Genomic DNA, 16916 nt, shown 5'->3' with positions numbered 1-16916 from the left:
TTTACTCCAAGTGCCGAGGCATGACTTGTGGAGAAGCACTGGGTCCAGCAGCCACCAAAGCAGGGAGGGGAAAGTGGCTACACCTACAAGCTGTTAATCAGCCCTGAAGCAGAAAGTAGCAGCCTAGCTCTCTTCTCCGGTGGCAGTGATTATGCATGGCTAGTGGAGTACATTGGGATGTCCTGGTCTTCCTTGAAATGAAAAGGGTACCACTGTTGGAATGCAGTAGTTAGCCTGGGCAGCAACCAGAACGGAGGAAGGATGGAACTTGTTAAAGGTGATTGAAGGCAGTGAAGCCATAGCAGGCCAGGAAAGACTTTGAGGAGACGCCAAATGGAAGAAAGGGAACTAGGCAATTAAGTCTACAGTAACTGTGGCTTTCAGCTCTACTGCAGGAATGAATTGCCTCTTGCCTATTGTTTCCTCTTCTTTCCTCAGTTGTTTCCCTGCATGTTCCAGGCCTATGTATAGCAGCCCCAGACTTAAATCCAAATAGTCTTAATAAAGTTTATTTTAAAGTTTATTTAACCTTTTAAAAAATAAATGCTGAATGACCCGATGCTTGTTATACATCTTACTGAAGTTGTTGGCCAGAACACTGGAAGGCAGGTACAGTTTACTGAGCCACTTGGGTAGGATATTGACTGCCGACCTTTGCTTAGTGAAAGCTGACTGTTCAAGGAAGGAGCCTGAAATGTCTGTAAAAAGGCCAGACCCTGCAGGACCACTGTGTCTGTAAACATGTTCTACTTCATGCCTTCCCTGTCTTCCAGCGGCACTAGTGTTTAGCACAAAACTTTGCTTCCTAGACAGCACCACTTACTGTGCTTATGCTTGGCTATAATGATCTAGGACCCTGGTGAAAGTTAAATGGAGGATAAGACTTACCTTTGACTTGTAGTCTCTGTCAAAATTAAATTGCCTTACACTGCGTCTGTAATAATATAGTTCTGAGAGAGGGGAGAATCTTTTCTATCTTAATAACATGAAGGGATTTTCTCATATCCATTACAGGGCTTAAAGAGGACACCCAAAATAGGAGGGAAATCCTAATTAGTTGGCTAGTTAGTTGTTACAGATTTTGTAACCTATCTTAGCCACAGCTGAACTCAATTTCAAAGAAACGATCTAAGGAATGAAATCATGAGTGGAGGTTCCCCCGAAAATGCACAATTCAAGTTTTCTTGGGGGTGGGGTGTGAAAACTTTGATAGTCCATATTTTGTACAATTGCTTTTTCCTGACTGAAATCAGTTTAGTTAAAAGGTGGACCTTTGCATTTAAATAGCTTGTTTCTCAACTAAATAGCTATAGAAAACCTATCACATAAATATCTTTCTGGAGATAGTGACATGGGGAATTCAGAACCATATAACTTTAGTTATATTTATATATATATATATCCTGCCTTTCTGCTCTTGAAAAGCTCCCCAGTGAAGCTTGCAAGATTAAAATTGTACAACATGAGCAGTTTTTTAAAATCCCAGAACATTAAAACAGAGGAAAATCAAATCTATTTAGCAGGTTAAAAAATAGGTCAAAAACTGGGCAGAACAAGAACAATTCAACTGTTCACCTTAAAAGTGTCAGTGAAGGATGTTTATTTATTTAAATATTTGTATTTATAACCTCCTGTTCTTTTATTCCTCTCACTTAGAATTTTTGAAATAAAAAAGAGTAGTGCCATAAATTTCTGAGCCGTGTCTTGATTGTGCAGGCTGCTTTTGCTGCAGTGTTCTTTCACAGGGAGATGGTGTCTGCTCTGGCTTCCTCAGGAACATTATTATTATTATTATTATTATTATTATTATTATTATAGCCCAGAATCTTAATCTTAGTTTTATTTCAGGGTTTGTTTTATAAATGGTTGACAACCCACAGTCTAGCCAGACATTTTATATGATAAGACCACCCATAATCCTGTTGTTGTACTGTTTTAATAGCTACCACTATGATTATTAGATCGCTGAAAATTTATTTCTTGTAAAATATGACTCGGCCCTAATATTTCTGACCTCCAACAGGAGAGTGCAGCCGTTCAAAGCTTGGCTGGTTTAAGGCAGGCTGAATGAATTACCCCTGCTAGAATTGCCTGGATTGTTGGATCCAGCTGGTTTGCTATTCAGAAAACTTGGCAGACAGTGCTGGGCACATTCATGAGATGTTTTGAACATTTGGCTGAGTCGAGTCCAGTTGCTGGTGCTAGTTTTAGTTTGTGGGGTGGGGTGGGGGGATTGTCCTGGATAGCTTCAACCACAGAGTTTATGGTAATTAAGTGCAGAGAAAGAGAGACAGGGTATTTCCAGACATGCTGCTGTGTGGGAAGGACTGGCTTTCTCAGAAACACCAATCATGCACAGTGCACACCAGCCTTGCCCAACTTGTTACTCTCCATATGTGTAGGACTACAAATCCCAGTATTTGTCAGCCAATAATGCTGGCTAGGGGGTTGATGGGAGTTTTAGTCTTAACACATGTGAAGGGCACCAAATTGCAGAAGTCTCCTCCACATACTCGGATGGCCAGTCCCTTAGCCGTTCAGCCTTCAGACACAATAGGGAGAGGGCAGGTATAATATATGGAAGCACACCTTTTGGCTCCAGGCATCTGTTTCTCTTTCTGTATACACTTATCTCACCCTTCCTTCCAGGGGTTCAGGGTGACATACATCATTCTTCCCCAACCTGGGACCTTCCAGCTGTTTTTGAATTCAGCTCCCATCAGTCTAAGCCAGCATGACCAGTAGTTAGGAATGCTGGGCATTGTGGTCCAGAATATCTGGAGGGCACCAGGCCGGGGAAGGCTGACATGAACTGTTATCCACATGAATTTTGTCCTTGCAACAACGATGCAAGGCAGCTCACCTGAGGAAAGACATAGGAGCACAGCTGTTTCCAGCACTCCTTCCAGGGCATTCTGCTCCTCACAGGGAGCTCTCGGGGTTCTGATGGCTGCTGTGGCTTTCCTGAAGATGTAATGGAGAGCCCACTTCCCATCTCCACAGGAGGCATGGTTTTCTCCTGAAGTCACTCCTTTCACCTTGGCTTATGCTTCCTTTAATCGCTTCTGCTCTTTCTGAGAACTTGGTTTTGCCTGATAGGTGCTGTGCAGAATGCCAGAAAGGATGTGTCCATGCCCAGGCAGTAGAAGGCTCTGATCGGCATCCTGATCATTCTCTAGGGAAGGTGATGGGCCAGTTCTCAGAGTTACATCTCTTAAAACAGGAGAAGACAATATGGTGCCCCCAGACAGCAGTGTGCCTCTGGATACCTTTCTTGATACCCACCAGCTGCTCCACCCCTTTCCCCCTGCCCTTAAATTAACATTTTCGCCACTGGGGTTGCTGCAAAATAGGTGGTGTTTCTGCTGGTGTTGAAAACTGGTGACTCATAAACATAGTTTAGAGTGTTGCGGTTCAGACCCCCACTCTGCTTTGTACCCAGTCTTTTGGGCAGGCTGCCTGCCCTCTACCACACTTCTCAATGCACCCATTTTGTGGTGATGCCCAGGATAGTTTTTCAAACTGCCAAATATGCCTGCAGCTCAGAAAGATTGCCTGTCCCTGTCTTAAAAGGACCTTCTTTCAAATTCAGTCTTTACTGATGCCCCTCTTTCTGTTCCTTTCAAAGTTGGCTTGTGGGTGTGTATAGAAAAGGGGAAATGAAGGAACAGCTCTCAGAGGGGCAAATTTGGTCCAGGGTTCTCCAGTTGTTGGTCCCAATCTGTAATCTGCTTCAGAGTTTTAGTCTTAAAATGTTTGTGGCTTTCATGGTTTTGTTCTCAGGACTGTGGGTATGAAACAGCAAGAAAGAAAGAAGTCTTATACAAATATAAGATCAGTGTTAATTACAGAATTGGAAGTGCCTTTCAAATCATAATCCTTAGGACTCTCATTTGGAAACATCTCTGTCTAAAATCAGTGGTGGTTTTCATTCCACATAATTCAATTAGAATTGCAGTATTAACAAAGCAACCTGAAAAATGCAGTGGCAGAAGACATGTTTTGCATGCAGAAGGACCCCATTTCAGTGCCTGCCACCTATTGGTCAAAAACAAAAATCAGAAGCATCCGATAGCAGGCAACAGGGAAAAGCCCTGCCTAAGACCTGAAGAGCCACTATGCAGCTAGGTAGACAGTAGTGTGCCTCTGTTAAAGAGGCGAAGGATGAAGGAGTAGCAACAATGGGACAAAGAGGGCCAGCAGAAAACAAAGCACACTGGACATAGATAGCACTGCAGTGGCTAAGAAAGGGCTGGTGGAAGCAGGTTCAAGGGGTTATGTAAAGAAGCCATTGACTCGTGCACAGCACAGAAGACGTTAACAAGTGGTGGAGACCATTAGCAGGCATGCCCTCACTAAGCAGAGGAGTAAGACACAAGAAAAGATGTATGACCTAGTTAACTGTTGCCACCACGGTTTCTCTAAGAAGCCACTCGCAGCAATTTCCCGCCTTGAATGCAATTCAGGATGGGTCGCTCATGCTGGCTTTTGCCCTTTCCTTCTCAGCAGCTCATTAGGCTTTGTCTTTATCATTTTGGTGAACCCCATCTGTGGAGCAGGCATGGTGTTACTTCTGATCGCTTCAGGACACTTTGATGTGCTCCTTGTCTTTCCTGCTTTGCTGTGCCCTCTCCGTGTCCCTCATTCTGCCACATTTCTTTTGCTGCTGCTCAGACTCATTGCTCTATGGAGGCAAAAGCTGCCGCTCACCAAATTGGAAAAGGCCATGAAGCACTGCTAAAATGAAAATAGGTGTGGTGGCACACTGCCAGGTTCAGGCATATGGTTAGGTTTTATTACAATGAGCTGGTCATAGATTTGTAATAACTCGTATGGCTCTCTTGTTGGCTTTTGATAGATCAGGCAATAATTCAAAAATGACTTATATAGTGGATTACAGAGCTTCTATGAATGAAAGTGCCTTTTGTGACCTGCAGGCATTTCAGCTTTCTCTTTATATTGGCAAAGCTTTAAAAAACAGAACAGAAAAAGAATTGCTCAGTTCAGTATTACTTGCAAAATCTCAAACGTTCCTGTGTTAATAAGCATTTTTGGCATTTGCTGCTAAAACAGCGAGGTAGCCTAATGCTCAACTGGGGTGAGTAGCAGTAGACTTGGCGGAGGGGCAGACTGCTTGTACACATACCCAATATTCTGTCCCTGTCCAGAGACTGCCCTGAGGGGAGCCCTAATAGCACTGTTTTATATGCTTGTTCTTCCAACCTGAAATAGCTGGTAGTGACCCTTTTGAGGCTGGGAAATACGAACAAAGGAAAACACAAAAAGCTACCTTACACTCAAGACCCTTTGTCCATTTAGTCTGGTATTGCTGACGCTGATTCGCAGTAGCTCTCCAGGGTTCCAGTACAGGTTTTCCTGCCCTACCTGGAGATGTCAGAAATTGAATCTAGAATCTTCTACCTGCAAAGCTTCCGCTCTGCCTCTGAGCTATGGTGTCCCCCTTGCTAGGTAGAGCCATATCCACACCAAGATGGATTTGTGCAGGAGGAGGAGACCAGTTTAAACAGCAAGTATTGCAGGGGGATGACAGACCACTTGTAATTTTCTTTTAGGCTCTGTGGTAGGGTGGAGTACAGCAACCTGCAAACCTGCGTGTGTGTGTGTGGGTGGGATGAGGGGGGGGCATATTTAAGTGATCTCGTGGCAAAACACTAAAGTGAGTATTTGTGTTTTTCCATAGTGTTCTGGACCTCTGGATATGTCTCTCCCCTCAACCCCAGACATCAAAATAAAAGAGGAAGAACCAGTTGAAGTGGACTCTTCCCCTCCGGACAGTCCAGTAGCAAGTCCACGGTCACCACTGGCCAATGAGAAGGTGAGTTTTCCTGAGTCCTCTTTTTCTCTGCTTCTAATACTTTTAACAAAGTCTGACACTGAAAACTCCTGAGCAGTTATGGAAGTTAAGGAGAGGTCCTCTTACGGACTGGGATCTAGTTAAAGAACAAGAGAGCAGGAATAAATGGCAGTTTCTCCCAGTGGAGGGAAATAATGGGGTCTCTGTCCCCCAGGCATCCATATTGGAACTAAAGCTTTTCCATTTATTAGGAGTAAGGGCTGAAGTGGCAAAATTTGCTGAAAACACGTTATTTAGAGTGATTAAAACAAACGGATTGTGAGGAACTCCTAAAGGATCTCTCCATACTGGATGAAAGGGTATCAAAATGGCAAATGCAGTTCAGTATAAACAAGCATGCGATGATGCACATTGAGTCAAATAAATTGAACTTCAAATAAAAGGTGGTGGGATGTGAGCTAGCAGTGATGGACAAAGAAAAAGACACTGAGGTTGTTGTGAACAACTCAACTCCACGTCAGGCATAATTAGGAAATAAATTGAAATTAAATTGCCAATATGATACTGCCTTTTTACAGTTCTGTGGTGTGATCACAGCTAGAATATGATACAGAGTTCTGGGAAAAGAGCAGAAAAGGGCGGTAAAAATGATCAGGGGGCCCAAGCAACTCCCCTATGAAGAAAGGTCACAGCATTTAGGATTATTTAACTTAGATAAAAAAGTAAGTAGAGGGAGACCTGATAGAGGTTTACAAAATTCTGTATGGTGTGGGAAAAGTGGGAAGGGAGATAATTTTCTCTCTCTAATACTAGGACCTTATAAGGTCTTCCCATGAAGCTGAGTGATGAGAGATTCTGGACAGCTAAAAGTACTTTTTCACAGACAACACAGTGAAACTACAGAATTCACCCCAAAATGTAGTGATGACCACCAATTTGGAGAGCTTTAGAAGACAGTTGGGCAAATTCATGGAAGAGAGGGCCATCAACAGCTACTAGTCCTGATGGCTATATGCTGCCTCCAGTTTCAGAGGCAGCATGCCTGTATACATCAATTGCTGGGTACCATGGGTGGGAGAGGGAGCAGTTGTCTTCAGGTCCTGTTTGTGGGTTTCCCCTTGGGGCAGCAAGCTGGACACTCTGTGAACAGAATGGTGGACTAGAAGAGCCTTTGTTGATCCAGAAGGGCTCTTATGTTCGATTGGCTTTCTCCCTGCTTACACACCCACACACAAACACTACCCTCTTAGAGAGGACAGGGCAGGAATGTGTTTTGGGTTTTTTTCTTAGTATCCAGTAGGTTTGGGAGAAGAGGTTGATTGGGCACATGCACACAAGTTGCCCACAGGGCCACTGCTGTGATTATATGGAAGTGTCAACTGTAAAGGATTGGCATCACCATGCAGAGATGAGGATTTTTATTAAATCCATTCCATCAATGTTCTAAGAATTGTTAGGCGTTGTTCATTCATCATCTCCTCATTGATGGAATCCAATATTTTTTGCCAGAATATTGTTCTGCTAATTCACATTAATGTTAATGCACACTTGAGCTATTCCACATGTCAGTGCTCATTAACAAACGCAGATTAGTGCAAGTGCATGTTAGCACTAGTGCAAAACCCCTGAAAAAGTGAAAATCTGTTGGACTTAGAAAAAACTGCTCTGCTGTGGAATCCACAGATTGCACTCAGAGAAACCAATCTTGTTTGAATCCATTTCTGGTTTCTCTGACTTCTCTTTCTCCTTGTTAGGGCCAGACACCTTCTGAAGAGGTAGGGATGTTGGAGACATCCCAGCTGGGTAGCCAGCCTGCCAAAAATCCCAGATGCTCATGCATGCAATTGCATGGGGACCCAGATGCCTCTGAACCCACTCATGGAGTAGGAAAGTGCTTTGAAAGAAAGATAGGCTTGAGCGATTCTGCCTGTTTACTTTTGAATCAAACTCACATTCTGGCAATATGCTAATGTATGTCAACAGGGATTTTTTTACTGCAACCTTCAGCCCATTCTGATGTTAAGAGATGGACAAAAGAATCCTGTGCTTTATACAGGATTTAGAACTTCTGATTCCTGTACATACCCTTGAAGCACACTGTTGTCCTGTTTCTGTGTTTGAGTTCTCCAATAGAAGGTTGTCTGGAAGGTTGTGAGGGTTGATAAGAGGGACAAACCAGCATTTGTACAAAATGAAATGCCTGGCATTGAGTGTGTGCCTGTTCTTTAGGAGAGTGCCTCAAAACCTGTAATAATTTCTACGCCTACTCCTACGATTGTACGTCCGGGGTCCCTGCCACTACACTTGGGATATGATCCGCTGCATCCCACTCTTCCATCTCCAACCTCCGTCATCACCCAAGCACCACCTTCCAACAGACAGCTTGGGTAAGTAAGGAGAAGGGGGCTCTCAGAAACATAGAGTTGGGCACCTGCCTCACTGTTCTTCCTGAAGGTGACATCATTTTGCATTGTGCAAAGCACGGCAGCTGAATATAAGACCATGCAGGAGCAGCCATGAGGAAGAAGTAGGATACTAGAGGTCTTGAGGGCTGGATTGATCATTATATTAAGGTAGCCTCTTCAGACACCTATGCCCTGCGGATGTCTTGGACACCATGATCATGAGGCCAAGGTGATACCAGTTGCAGTCCAACACATTCGGAGGAACCCAGGAAGGGAAAGCCTGAATGAAATAATGGAGCAGAACTCCACCCCAAGGTGAAGAAGGGACAGGGAGATGTGGCAGACTTGTTCTGTGTCCCATGTGTAACACTCTCCATTTCCTGGGATTCCCCAGTCAAAGAATCTGTGTCATCACTGCTTCAGCCTTTGCATGAACATTGGAAAGTTCTAGTCTCTTCTAGAGACCTCTAGTTTCTTGCAGTCTTTAAAAATGCTTTTCTTCTCACTTTAAAAAAGCTTATTTTTGTTTCTCTGAATTTTTGGTGTGCTCAGGCTTCCAGAACTGAAGTTACCTCCTGATTAGATTCTGGACTCAAGGGTCAGCTCTGTCCTGTCCTGAAGGGAAAGTACACCTCTCCCCCTTCTCCTCCAGGGACTGAGGGCCATCCTGGGCATTAGAGCAGATGCACATAGCATTCTCCTGATGGATTTTTTTAAAAATGAAATGCAGCCATGTGTGGCTGCTCTTTTGAGCCACAGAATGTCGCAGAAGTATTACTTCACTTCTCCTCCTCTGGCTATTTTTCCTGCTGGACCATCCCACCTTACAGAAAAACAGATAGGAAAAAGAGGTTAAGCATCCCACTGTTGTCTGTTCTATGATTGCACTCTGCATGAATGTGTGCATGCATATCTCCGTCCAAGGACTGTTACTGGTCTCTGTCATGTAATGTCTGGTTTGGCCCTGAGACAGAGTCTTTCTCTGAAAAATGGGCTCTTCCCAAAAGCTGTCTGCTTCAGGTAGGAGTTCATGTTCCTCCAGAGAAGGGACGAGTGTCTTATGAGCCACATGTGCCCCCATCTGTTTCATGGTCCCACTAACTCTGTACTGCCTCTACACTGCCAAAATGACTCATTTCCCTTTTAAAACAAGGCACATGGTGAGCTAACACCTTCTGTTAATGGCAAATCATGGTCTTCTGAGAGCACAATTTGTCTTTAAAGCAAGGCAAATGCTGATGGCACACCTTGTTTTAAACTGGGCTTGTTACATTTTTATCACCATGCTCCCAGAATTCATCATGGCAACAACATAGCTATATGGCAGGGGCATTCGCCTGGTAAGATCCCAGTGGCAAAAATTGGCCCCTGAACCCTCCAGAGTTTCCCACCCCTCTTCTAGAGGGCTTTCCTCCCTGCAGCTTGATTTCCTTACTATTTGGCTGTGGTCCGCTTCACAGGATGGCAAGTTTGAAGCAGCTCCTGGGAGCCAACTGCAGGAGCCTGTGGAAGTGTATAAAAACCTCCTGAGGGTCCATGTGTTCTTTGCTTTGCTTTTCTTTTCCCTTGGCTTGGCGAAACTTTTTTTCTGTGAAGGCCAATTAGCTGTTGCTGAAAATGCTGCCACCAAATCTGTGTGGACCCTGGACCATTTGTTCTTGTAGTGGCACGTACAGTGTAGATAACACTTCTGCACCTGACTGGATTGTGGGAAAAAAACCTCTCCTAGATGCCCTCTCTCTACACTCTCTAATCCATTACAGGATCAGAAGTTTGATGCCAGTTCTAAAGTATCTGTTCTCTCATGTGAGATGGCAGGAAAATAAAATATTCTTGCAAATCCTATTTAAACTTGAGCAGATAAATGCAAGCTGAGAGCATCTGTGCTTTTACTGCCCTTGTGTAATCTGGCAAGGAGGCCAGTTAGCTAGCAGTTAAAAAGTTAGGTTAGGAAACTTAATGCGTCTCTAATGGCTGCATTGCAAAGTTTGTTCTCCAGAGAGCTTAGAAATTGCAGGGTGGAGGGGAGGAGCTGCTTTCTGTGTTAAAGAGAATCCCTTGCGTTGAAGATGTGGCAATATGTGCAAACTAGATTGTGGTATGTTTTGAGAGGTGTGTATTTGTTGTTTTCTTCCAGGTCTCCAAACAGCTCTGTACCACTTGTCATGCATCTTGTGAATGGACAGACCATGCCTGTCCTTCCTGGCCCTCCCGTTCAGATGCCTTCTGTCATATCGGTAATGGAAGCTTCCAGCACAGTCACTTTTGATAAAGAAAGGGACAGCTTTTCCCTTTGCAGAGCATATGCAGGCACTTTAATTTGCAAAATTGACATCTCCCTCTACCCCTCTGTGTGAGATAAGCTTGGCCTGCAGGGGAAGATACGGGGGTGGAGGCAGCCACTGCCTGCAAGGTAGCCACGCTTGCCAACCACATTGCTGGGCAATAAGGCTCAGAGCTGAATCCTCATCTGAGCAGATGGCTGACACTGTTGGTTCCCGGGCTGGGAACCACGGGCCCACTGATTAGCTAGCTCTATGCTGAAATCATTCAAGCTTGCCGAGAACATGTTGGCCTTTCCAAGCCAGAAAAACCTCCCTCCCTGGCTTCTTCAGGGCATGAAATGGTTATTTAGCTTTTATTTCTGTATATGAATTTTCTCGGGATATGTGATTGACAAATGTGGGTACCTTCTGGTGCAGTTTGCATTGCTTCTCCTGCCGTTTCTAAAGCCTGTGCAAATCCTGTGCCAGTTTCTTTTGTGAATGTGCTTTGCATGTGATTTAAGGGTTCAAAAAGTTTCTGCTATGTATTGGATATTGGAGTTAGTGTGGGAAAACCCCATGCAATCCAGAGAGCCAATATTCTGCTGTGGTTAGCTTGTTGGGCTAGGACTGGGGAGTCCTGGATTCTAATCCTCACTCTGCTTTGAAACTCATAGGGTGATTTGAGGCCTATTATTAATTCTCAGGTTAGCCTAACTCACAAAGAGAACTATTGTGAAGATAAAGTGGAAAGAAGTATTGTGTGTACCACTTTGGGCTCCTTGGAGGTAAGGCAGGATATTTACATAACAAATGCATCTCCTGGTGTGCCTGACTGTGTTGTTTGCACACCTACTGCCTTTTCTCCCAGATGTCTAAAACACTTCATGAATTCTGGGTGGCCATCCATCATTTTCAGTCCTTAGTTGCTCTGGAAATTAATTGTATCTATCATAAAAATGCAAAAAGAATATCTCACAGGAAGGAAAACAGATCCCATGCATATGCTCAGGAGCTTGTCACCTTATAATAATTAATAATAATTAATTGCATGTTAAAATCCTGCCAGTCCAATAAAGTGCTCTAAGGCTGCATACATGGTCTCCCTACTTTATTTTATCCCAATGACTCTGTGAGGTGGGTTAGGGTGAGAGAGAATGGATGAGCCCAAGGCCAGCCAGTAAGCTATATGACTGAGAGGGGTTGTGAACCTGCATCCCCCTGTCCAGTCCCTTCACTCTAGCCATTATACCACCCTTTTGCTCCAGTTGCAGCACTTATTATCAGCTTATTGGCCAAAGAGTTTCTGTCCCTAAATTTTTGCTCATTGCCAGCAACTGCCGAATTCACAATAAGACCCTTGTGTGGACTACAACATACATTGGAGATATTAGTGTACACTTATGGCACTAGACATGTACACCTAAAAATCTAACAAGGAAATTCAGCAGTTGTATAGGTACATTTGTAAAGAAGTCAGGTTTATTTTTTTCCTTTTCCTGAGAACCCAAGATGGCTTACATGGTCTTTCTTCTCCACTTTAGCCTCACAGCGACCCCCTAAGATAGGATAGATGGAGAGTCAAGGGCTGCCCAAAAGTGAGCTTCCTGGACAAGCAGGGACTAGAACCCTGACTTCCCAGTCCAGCACTCTCACCAAGATACCACATGGGTGCCACACGGAGTTGACTGTGACTTGCTCTGGAGATGAGCTTTCGTGTGAGGTGTAGAATGGCTCAGAGGAAAGAAAGGTGGCATTTGGGTTTTCTTTTTTGCCACCAGTTTCTTCCTCTTCACAATTTATATCAGTACTGCTCTACTCCGTGAAGCAACTGCAAAAGCTGTTCATTTTCTTTCTGGGGATAGGTTTCTAATACATTTATTTCTTCTGATCCTCAAAACCAGTTAATCTACAAAAGGTGCTTTCCATTCTCCTTTCAATCTGTAGCTGGCAAGGCCCATGTCTATGGTGCCAAACATTCCCGGTATTCCTGGTCCTCCAATTATCAGCAGTGGTTCCATTTCACCATCAGGACTTCCAGCACACTCAGAAGCAAAAATGGTGAGTTGCATCTCATAACAATTCATATCAGTGGCCCATGCCTGATGAATATGATTTGAGAGAAGGGGGTAATATCCACCAACCCCCCCCCCCCAGATTTTCACAAAGTACAGTTCCTCCTCCATGAAAAGGGGGCATGGATTTTCAGCTGCTTTCAGGAGGCAGGCAAATTTCATCAAAAATTTAAAGATGTTTCCTGCTGTGGCCAGTCATTACAAGATGCTCCAGCCTACAACTCATTTGCTTTGAGTTGTCTTGAATTTTCTTATTAAAGAAGTTTCAAATTCTTATTACAGGCTTCAAATTAAAAGTTGAAGCCTCGGCTGTTGGGTGATATATAAATGAAAGTTTGTGCTAATTTATCAAAAGATCTGAACAACTAAAACGGTGTGTCTATGTGTACGCTATGCTAAACTTTTGAATTTCAAACAGAAGGCCAGTTTAATGTTATTTACTATCACAAGGATTTACATTATGTTCCATAAACTATTTTTCAAACTTTCAATGAAACTTCATTTACTCAATTATTTCAGTTGTTATAAATTTTTCAGAAGAGGCAGGGTTTCATCTCTCCTCCACGTGTATCTAGACTTCTAGGTCTAGATACAAATGTTGGTTAAGATCATATGTGCTTGCGGTATTCCAGAGGATTTTTCTCTACTGCACAGCTAATCCCCCGCCCCCCGCACACCCACAACACAAGTCCTCTGCCCATGCCATCTATTACAGACTGCTCTCGAAATGTCTCTCAGTTAACAGAGTGGCCTGCCACAGGCTGCCAAGGGAAAGTATTTGGCAAAAGACTACTTTCATTTCTTTGGAGTCTCAACTTCTATCAAAAAAAATCCACAGCCAGAGAAATGTACAGATGTCAATTCAAACATAAGGGTAGGGCTTAATTTGCTTGAAGGAAGGAAACAATTTCCTGGTTGAGCACTGACTAGGGCAATGCAATATTTATTGCACCTTAGAAACAAACTCTTGGCAGGCTTGTAATCACTCTCTTTCACTAAAGTGAAAGTTCTTCCATTTACTTAAGTTGGCATACCTAATTTTCTCTGATTTTGCCCAGTTACTGAAACTTTCTGTGCCAAGAGAGCCAGTGTGGTGTAGTGGTTAAGAACATAGGACTGGGACTCAGACGATCTGGGTTCTAGTCCCCGCTCAGCCATGGAGCCAACTGGGTGACTTTGGGCCAGTCACAGACTCTCAGCCCAACCTACCTCACAGGGTTGTTGTTGTGGGGATAAGATGGAGGAGGAGATGTAAGCTGCCTTGAGCCCTTTGTAGGAAAAAGGCAGGATATAAATCGGAAAATAAATAAATATCCCATTCTGTTCCAGAGGATCCCCCAACCCCCAGAATTGATTTTTGCAAAAGGATATAGAAGTGGGTAACAGGGATCAGTGAAAAATAGGGTATGCTCATTTAAGTGAACAGACACACATGCTGCCTAAGGCAATCACACCTGGATACAACCCCATGTCCTAACTGGTTTTGCCAGCCCCCTTACTCAAAAATCTGCCTTTTTATGCCAAACAGAAAGCTATGCAAACTAGGAGGCAACCATGGGGCCTCTGCCAATTTTGTCTTTGTTTTTCCCCCTTACAGAGACTAAAAGCCAGCCTGACCCAAGGAGTGACTTCCTCACTAAACGGCAGTGGCATGGTGGTGGGGTCAGCAAGCACAATGGTGACATCTCATCCTGAACAGGGTCAGATACTCATCCAGCACCCTGATGCACCTTCTCCAGCCCAACCACAGGTCTGCTTGAAGCCAGAATGATTAAAGGAGGGATCGGGGGAAGTCAAAGTGTTCTAGGAAGGGAGGGGTATGATCCAGGCCAGGCTGGCTGGGGGATGCTGGAGTTGTAAACCAGTACATCTATGGGCTCCGGGTTGGGGAAGGCTGGGCTAGATTTTTGCAAATTTACTTAGCCACAGTTGTATCCCTGGAGCACTGTATGACATCTAGTATGAGATCCAGTGACCCAGTTCACATGTAATGGTTGCAGATCATGGGTGCATGCTAGGCACTTCCCTCAGCCATTTTGAATGTTCATCCCCCAATCAGGTTCTTCAGGGGCTGCTACCCACACTTAACCTATAGTGTCTGGGTCATGTAGCAACCCACAGTCAGCCCACTCAGGGTCCAATAGCACATGCTTGGAATACACAGTAGTAAATCATTGGTTAATTAACCCATACTTTGCCATGCTTATGTGTGAACAAACCTAAAGTCTGCTGTTGTGTTTCGAGAATAGGAACCTTCATATAAAAAGAGCAATTCACCAGTTCCTCTGATTGTGGAGGAATAAAAGTGATACTCTGGGGGTGACTTTTAGATAGGGCCTAGATAAAACACGTTTATATGTTAAAAGAGCAGAAAGGTGGGAAGACAAAAGGCGTTGTTTCCTGTGGTATATCCACTCACTCCTTATTCTATGGTCTTCCCTTGTCAGATACATCGGGCAGGTTTTTGAAACATCATGCAAACCTGACTAATCTGTTTACTAGATACACTTGTGTGGTGAACGTTCTCACTAGAGCAATGATGCCTTTTCTAGTAATCATTACATTGTCAGCTCTGAGAGAAAATGTAGGTCATCTCCAACCAGTTTTCCAGGTGTCATGAAGTAACCTTCACTTCCATTTGCACAGGTCCCAGGTGCTTCCCCTGTGTACCCACCGATCTTCCGTCAGTCTACATTCTTTTTCTCCCCGCATGAGAACCGGACCTCATTTTCCAATATGCAAAAAACTTACTTTACCCAAATCTTCAGTTGTGAAAGTAAAATAAGCGTGGAAATATTGCATGCATTTATCTCATTCACATAGGTGCTTTGTTTTTCCATTTGCCAAATGTGCATTCCTATTTTCAGAATGTGGGAGGTTCGCTCATTGAATTTTTTGATCCCCTTTGCGAGTGTGTATAATCTGCCTGATGCTCCATTACTTCTGTCACCGTTGCTACCAGGCGCCTGCCATTTAGACATCAGAAGCAATAGGGACATAGTCTGGCATACAGAGGCAGTGTTTTAAGATCTTCTCTCCCTCTGTCTCTCTTCCTGTTTTAATTACTTGGGTTTAAATGCACCCCATTTGGTCCTGCCAGCTCACCAAATGCCAGCTTTCCATCAAAATTGCCACCTGCTCTGTCAGCTAGACAGGCTTCCAGAAGTTTACTATCCATATGCTGCCTGACTGACAGTGAGTAGTAGTGAAGTGTAAACTGGTCTACATAATTATAGAGCCCATTTGGTGGGGCTGAGCTAAGGTGGGAACCTGCAGATCTGTTTTTGCTCTTGGCAAGACATTTCCTTTGTTCTTGAAAATAACAAAAAGTTGTCAGAGACTTCGTAACAGTGTTGGCTCCAGAGACTAGGGATATTAGAACAAATAAGATATAAAAGCCCAGCCTGTTTACAGCATTGTTGAAATCATTAAACAAAAATTAAGTGTGACTTAGATAACCAGAAGTGAACCCAATTGATGTTTGAATGCATTCCAAGTCCCTTGTGTGCAGACAGAGCTTGTGCTGCTATTCTGCCTAAATAGCCTGTTGAGAACTATGAGATCAAGACTCAGGAATATCATTCTCTGCTGATACTAACTCGCTGCCGAGATTTTAACAGGCTGCCCTGAGCTGTTATGAACTGGCTAGCTAGTCTTGTTTGTTAATGTTGATTGTTCTTCCATTCCTCAACCCCAGGTCTCCCCAGCGCAGCCCACGCCCAGCACTGGAGGCAGACGGAGACGCACAGTGGATGAAGATCCTGACGAACGCAGGCAGCGTTTCTTGGAGCGGAACCGTGCTGCAGCCTCCCGCTGCCGCCAGAAACGCAAGCTCTGGGTGTCTTCCTTGGAGAAAAAGGCGGAGGAGCTCACAACACAGAACATCCAACTAAGTGTAAGTATTCAAGCCAGTATGCCCACAACACAAGAAGCACAAATCTTCTTAGCCAGAGGCCTTCTCCATCAAGAAATGCATGGCAGTAATATCAGGGCTGCTACTCTTCATCCTCAACCACTATTTTTCACTCTGACTGCTTAGAAGTTGAAGGACATGCTGTGCCAGCCAAGGATGCTGCTTCAGAGTAACTTCAGCTCTCCTGGCCTTCTGTAAACCTCTGCCACAATATGTGTGGAACACCAAAGCTTGGGAGTCCTCCTTTGGGCAGTGTGGTTGTTCAGGAAATGGTGCTTCGCTTTTCCTTCATGATGGTTTAGATTCTGATAGGTGACCATTAAAGACAGGCTGCAGCCCTTTCCAGTATTACCAGAGCCACAGAACTGGGGGCAACAGAATTGCTTTGAACCCTAGACAAAAATTAATCCATCTTCCCCATTTCTTGTGCCACTCCCTAGAAGC

At 44.1% G+C, this 16916-nt stretch overlaps 1 protein-coding gene across 4 annotated transcripts in view; it reads left to right on the top strand.

Annotated features, from left to right (window-relative positions):
• ATF7 (activating transcription factor 7) overlaps nucleotides 1-16916 on the top strand; it is a 119734-nt gene that overhangs the window by 85982 nt on the left and 16836 nt on the right. For all 4 annotated transcript variants that reach the window (XM_044443357.1, XM_044443356.1, XM_044443353.1 and 1 more), the window contains 6 exons: nucleotides 5702-5836; nucleotides 8045-8202; nucleotides 10358-10457; nucleotides 12432-12545; nucleotides 14157-14309; nucleotides 16257-16454. In XM_044443357.1, coding sequence (XP_044299292.1) covers nucleotides 5702-5836; nucleotides 8045-8202; nucleotides 10358-10457; nucleotides 12432-12545; nucleotides 14157-14309; nucleotides 16257-16454 — 858 coding nt within the window. The remainder of the gene's footprint in view (nucleotides 1-5701; nucleotides 5837-8044; nucleotides 8203-10357; nucleotides 10458-12431; nucleotides 12546-14156; nucleotides 14310-16256; nucleotides 16455-16916) is intronic.

This window comes from Varanus komodoensis, unplaced genomic scaffold, assembly GCF_004798865.1.
Source record: "Varanus komodoensis strain SLA01 unplaced genomic scaffold, ASM479886v1 scaffold41, whole genome shotgun sequence".
NCBI lineage: Eukaryota > Metazoa > Chordata > Lepidosauria > Squamata > Varanidae > Varanus > Varanus komodoensis.
Note: the sequence above shows the minus strand (reverse complement) of the source record. Positions and strands in the feature narration are given on the sequence as shown.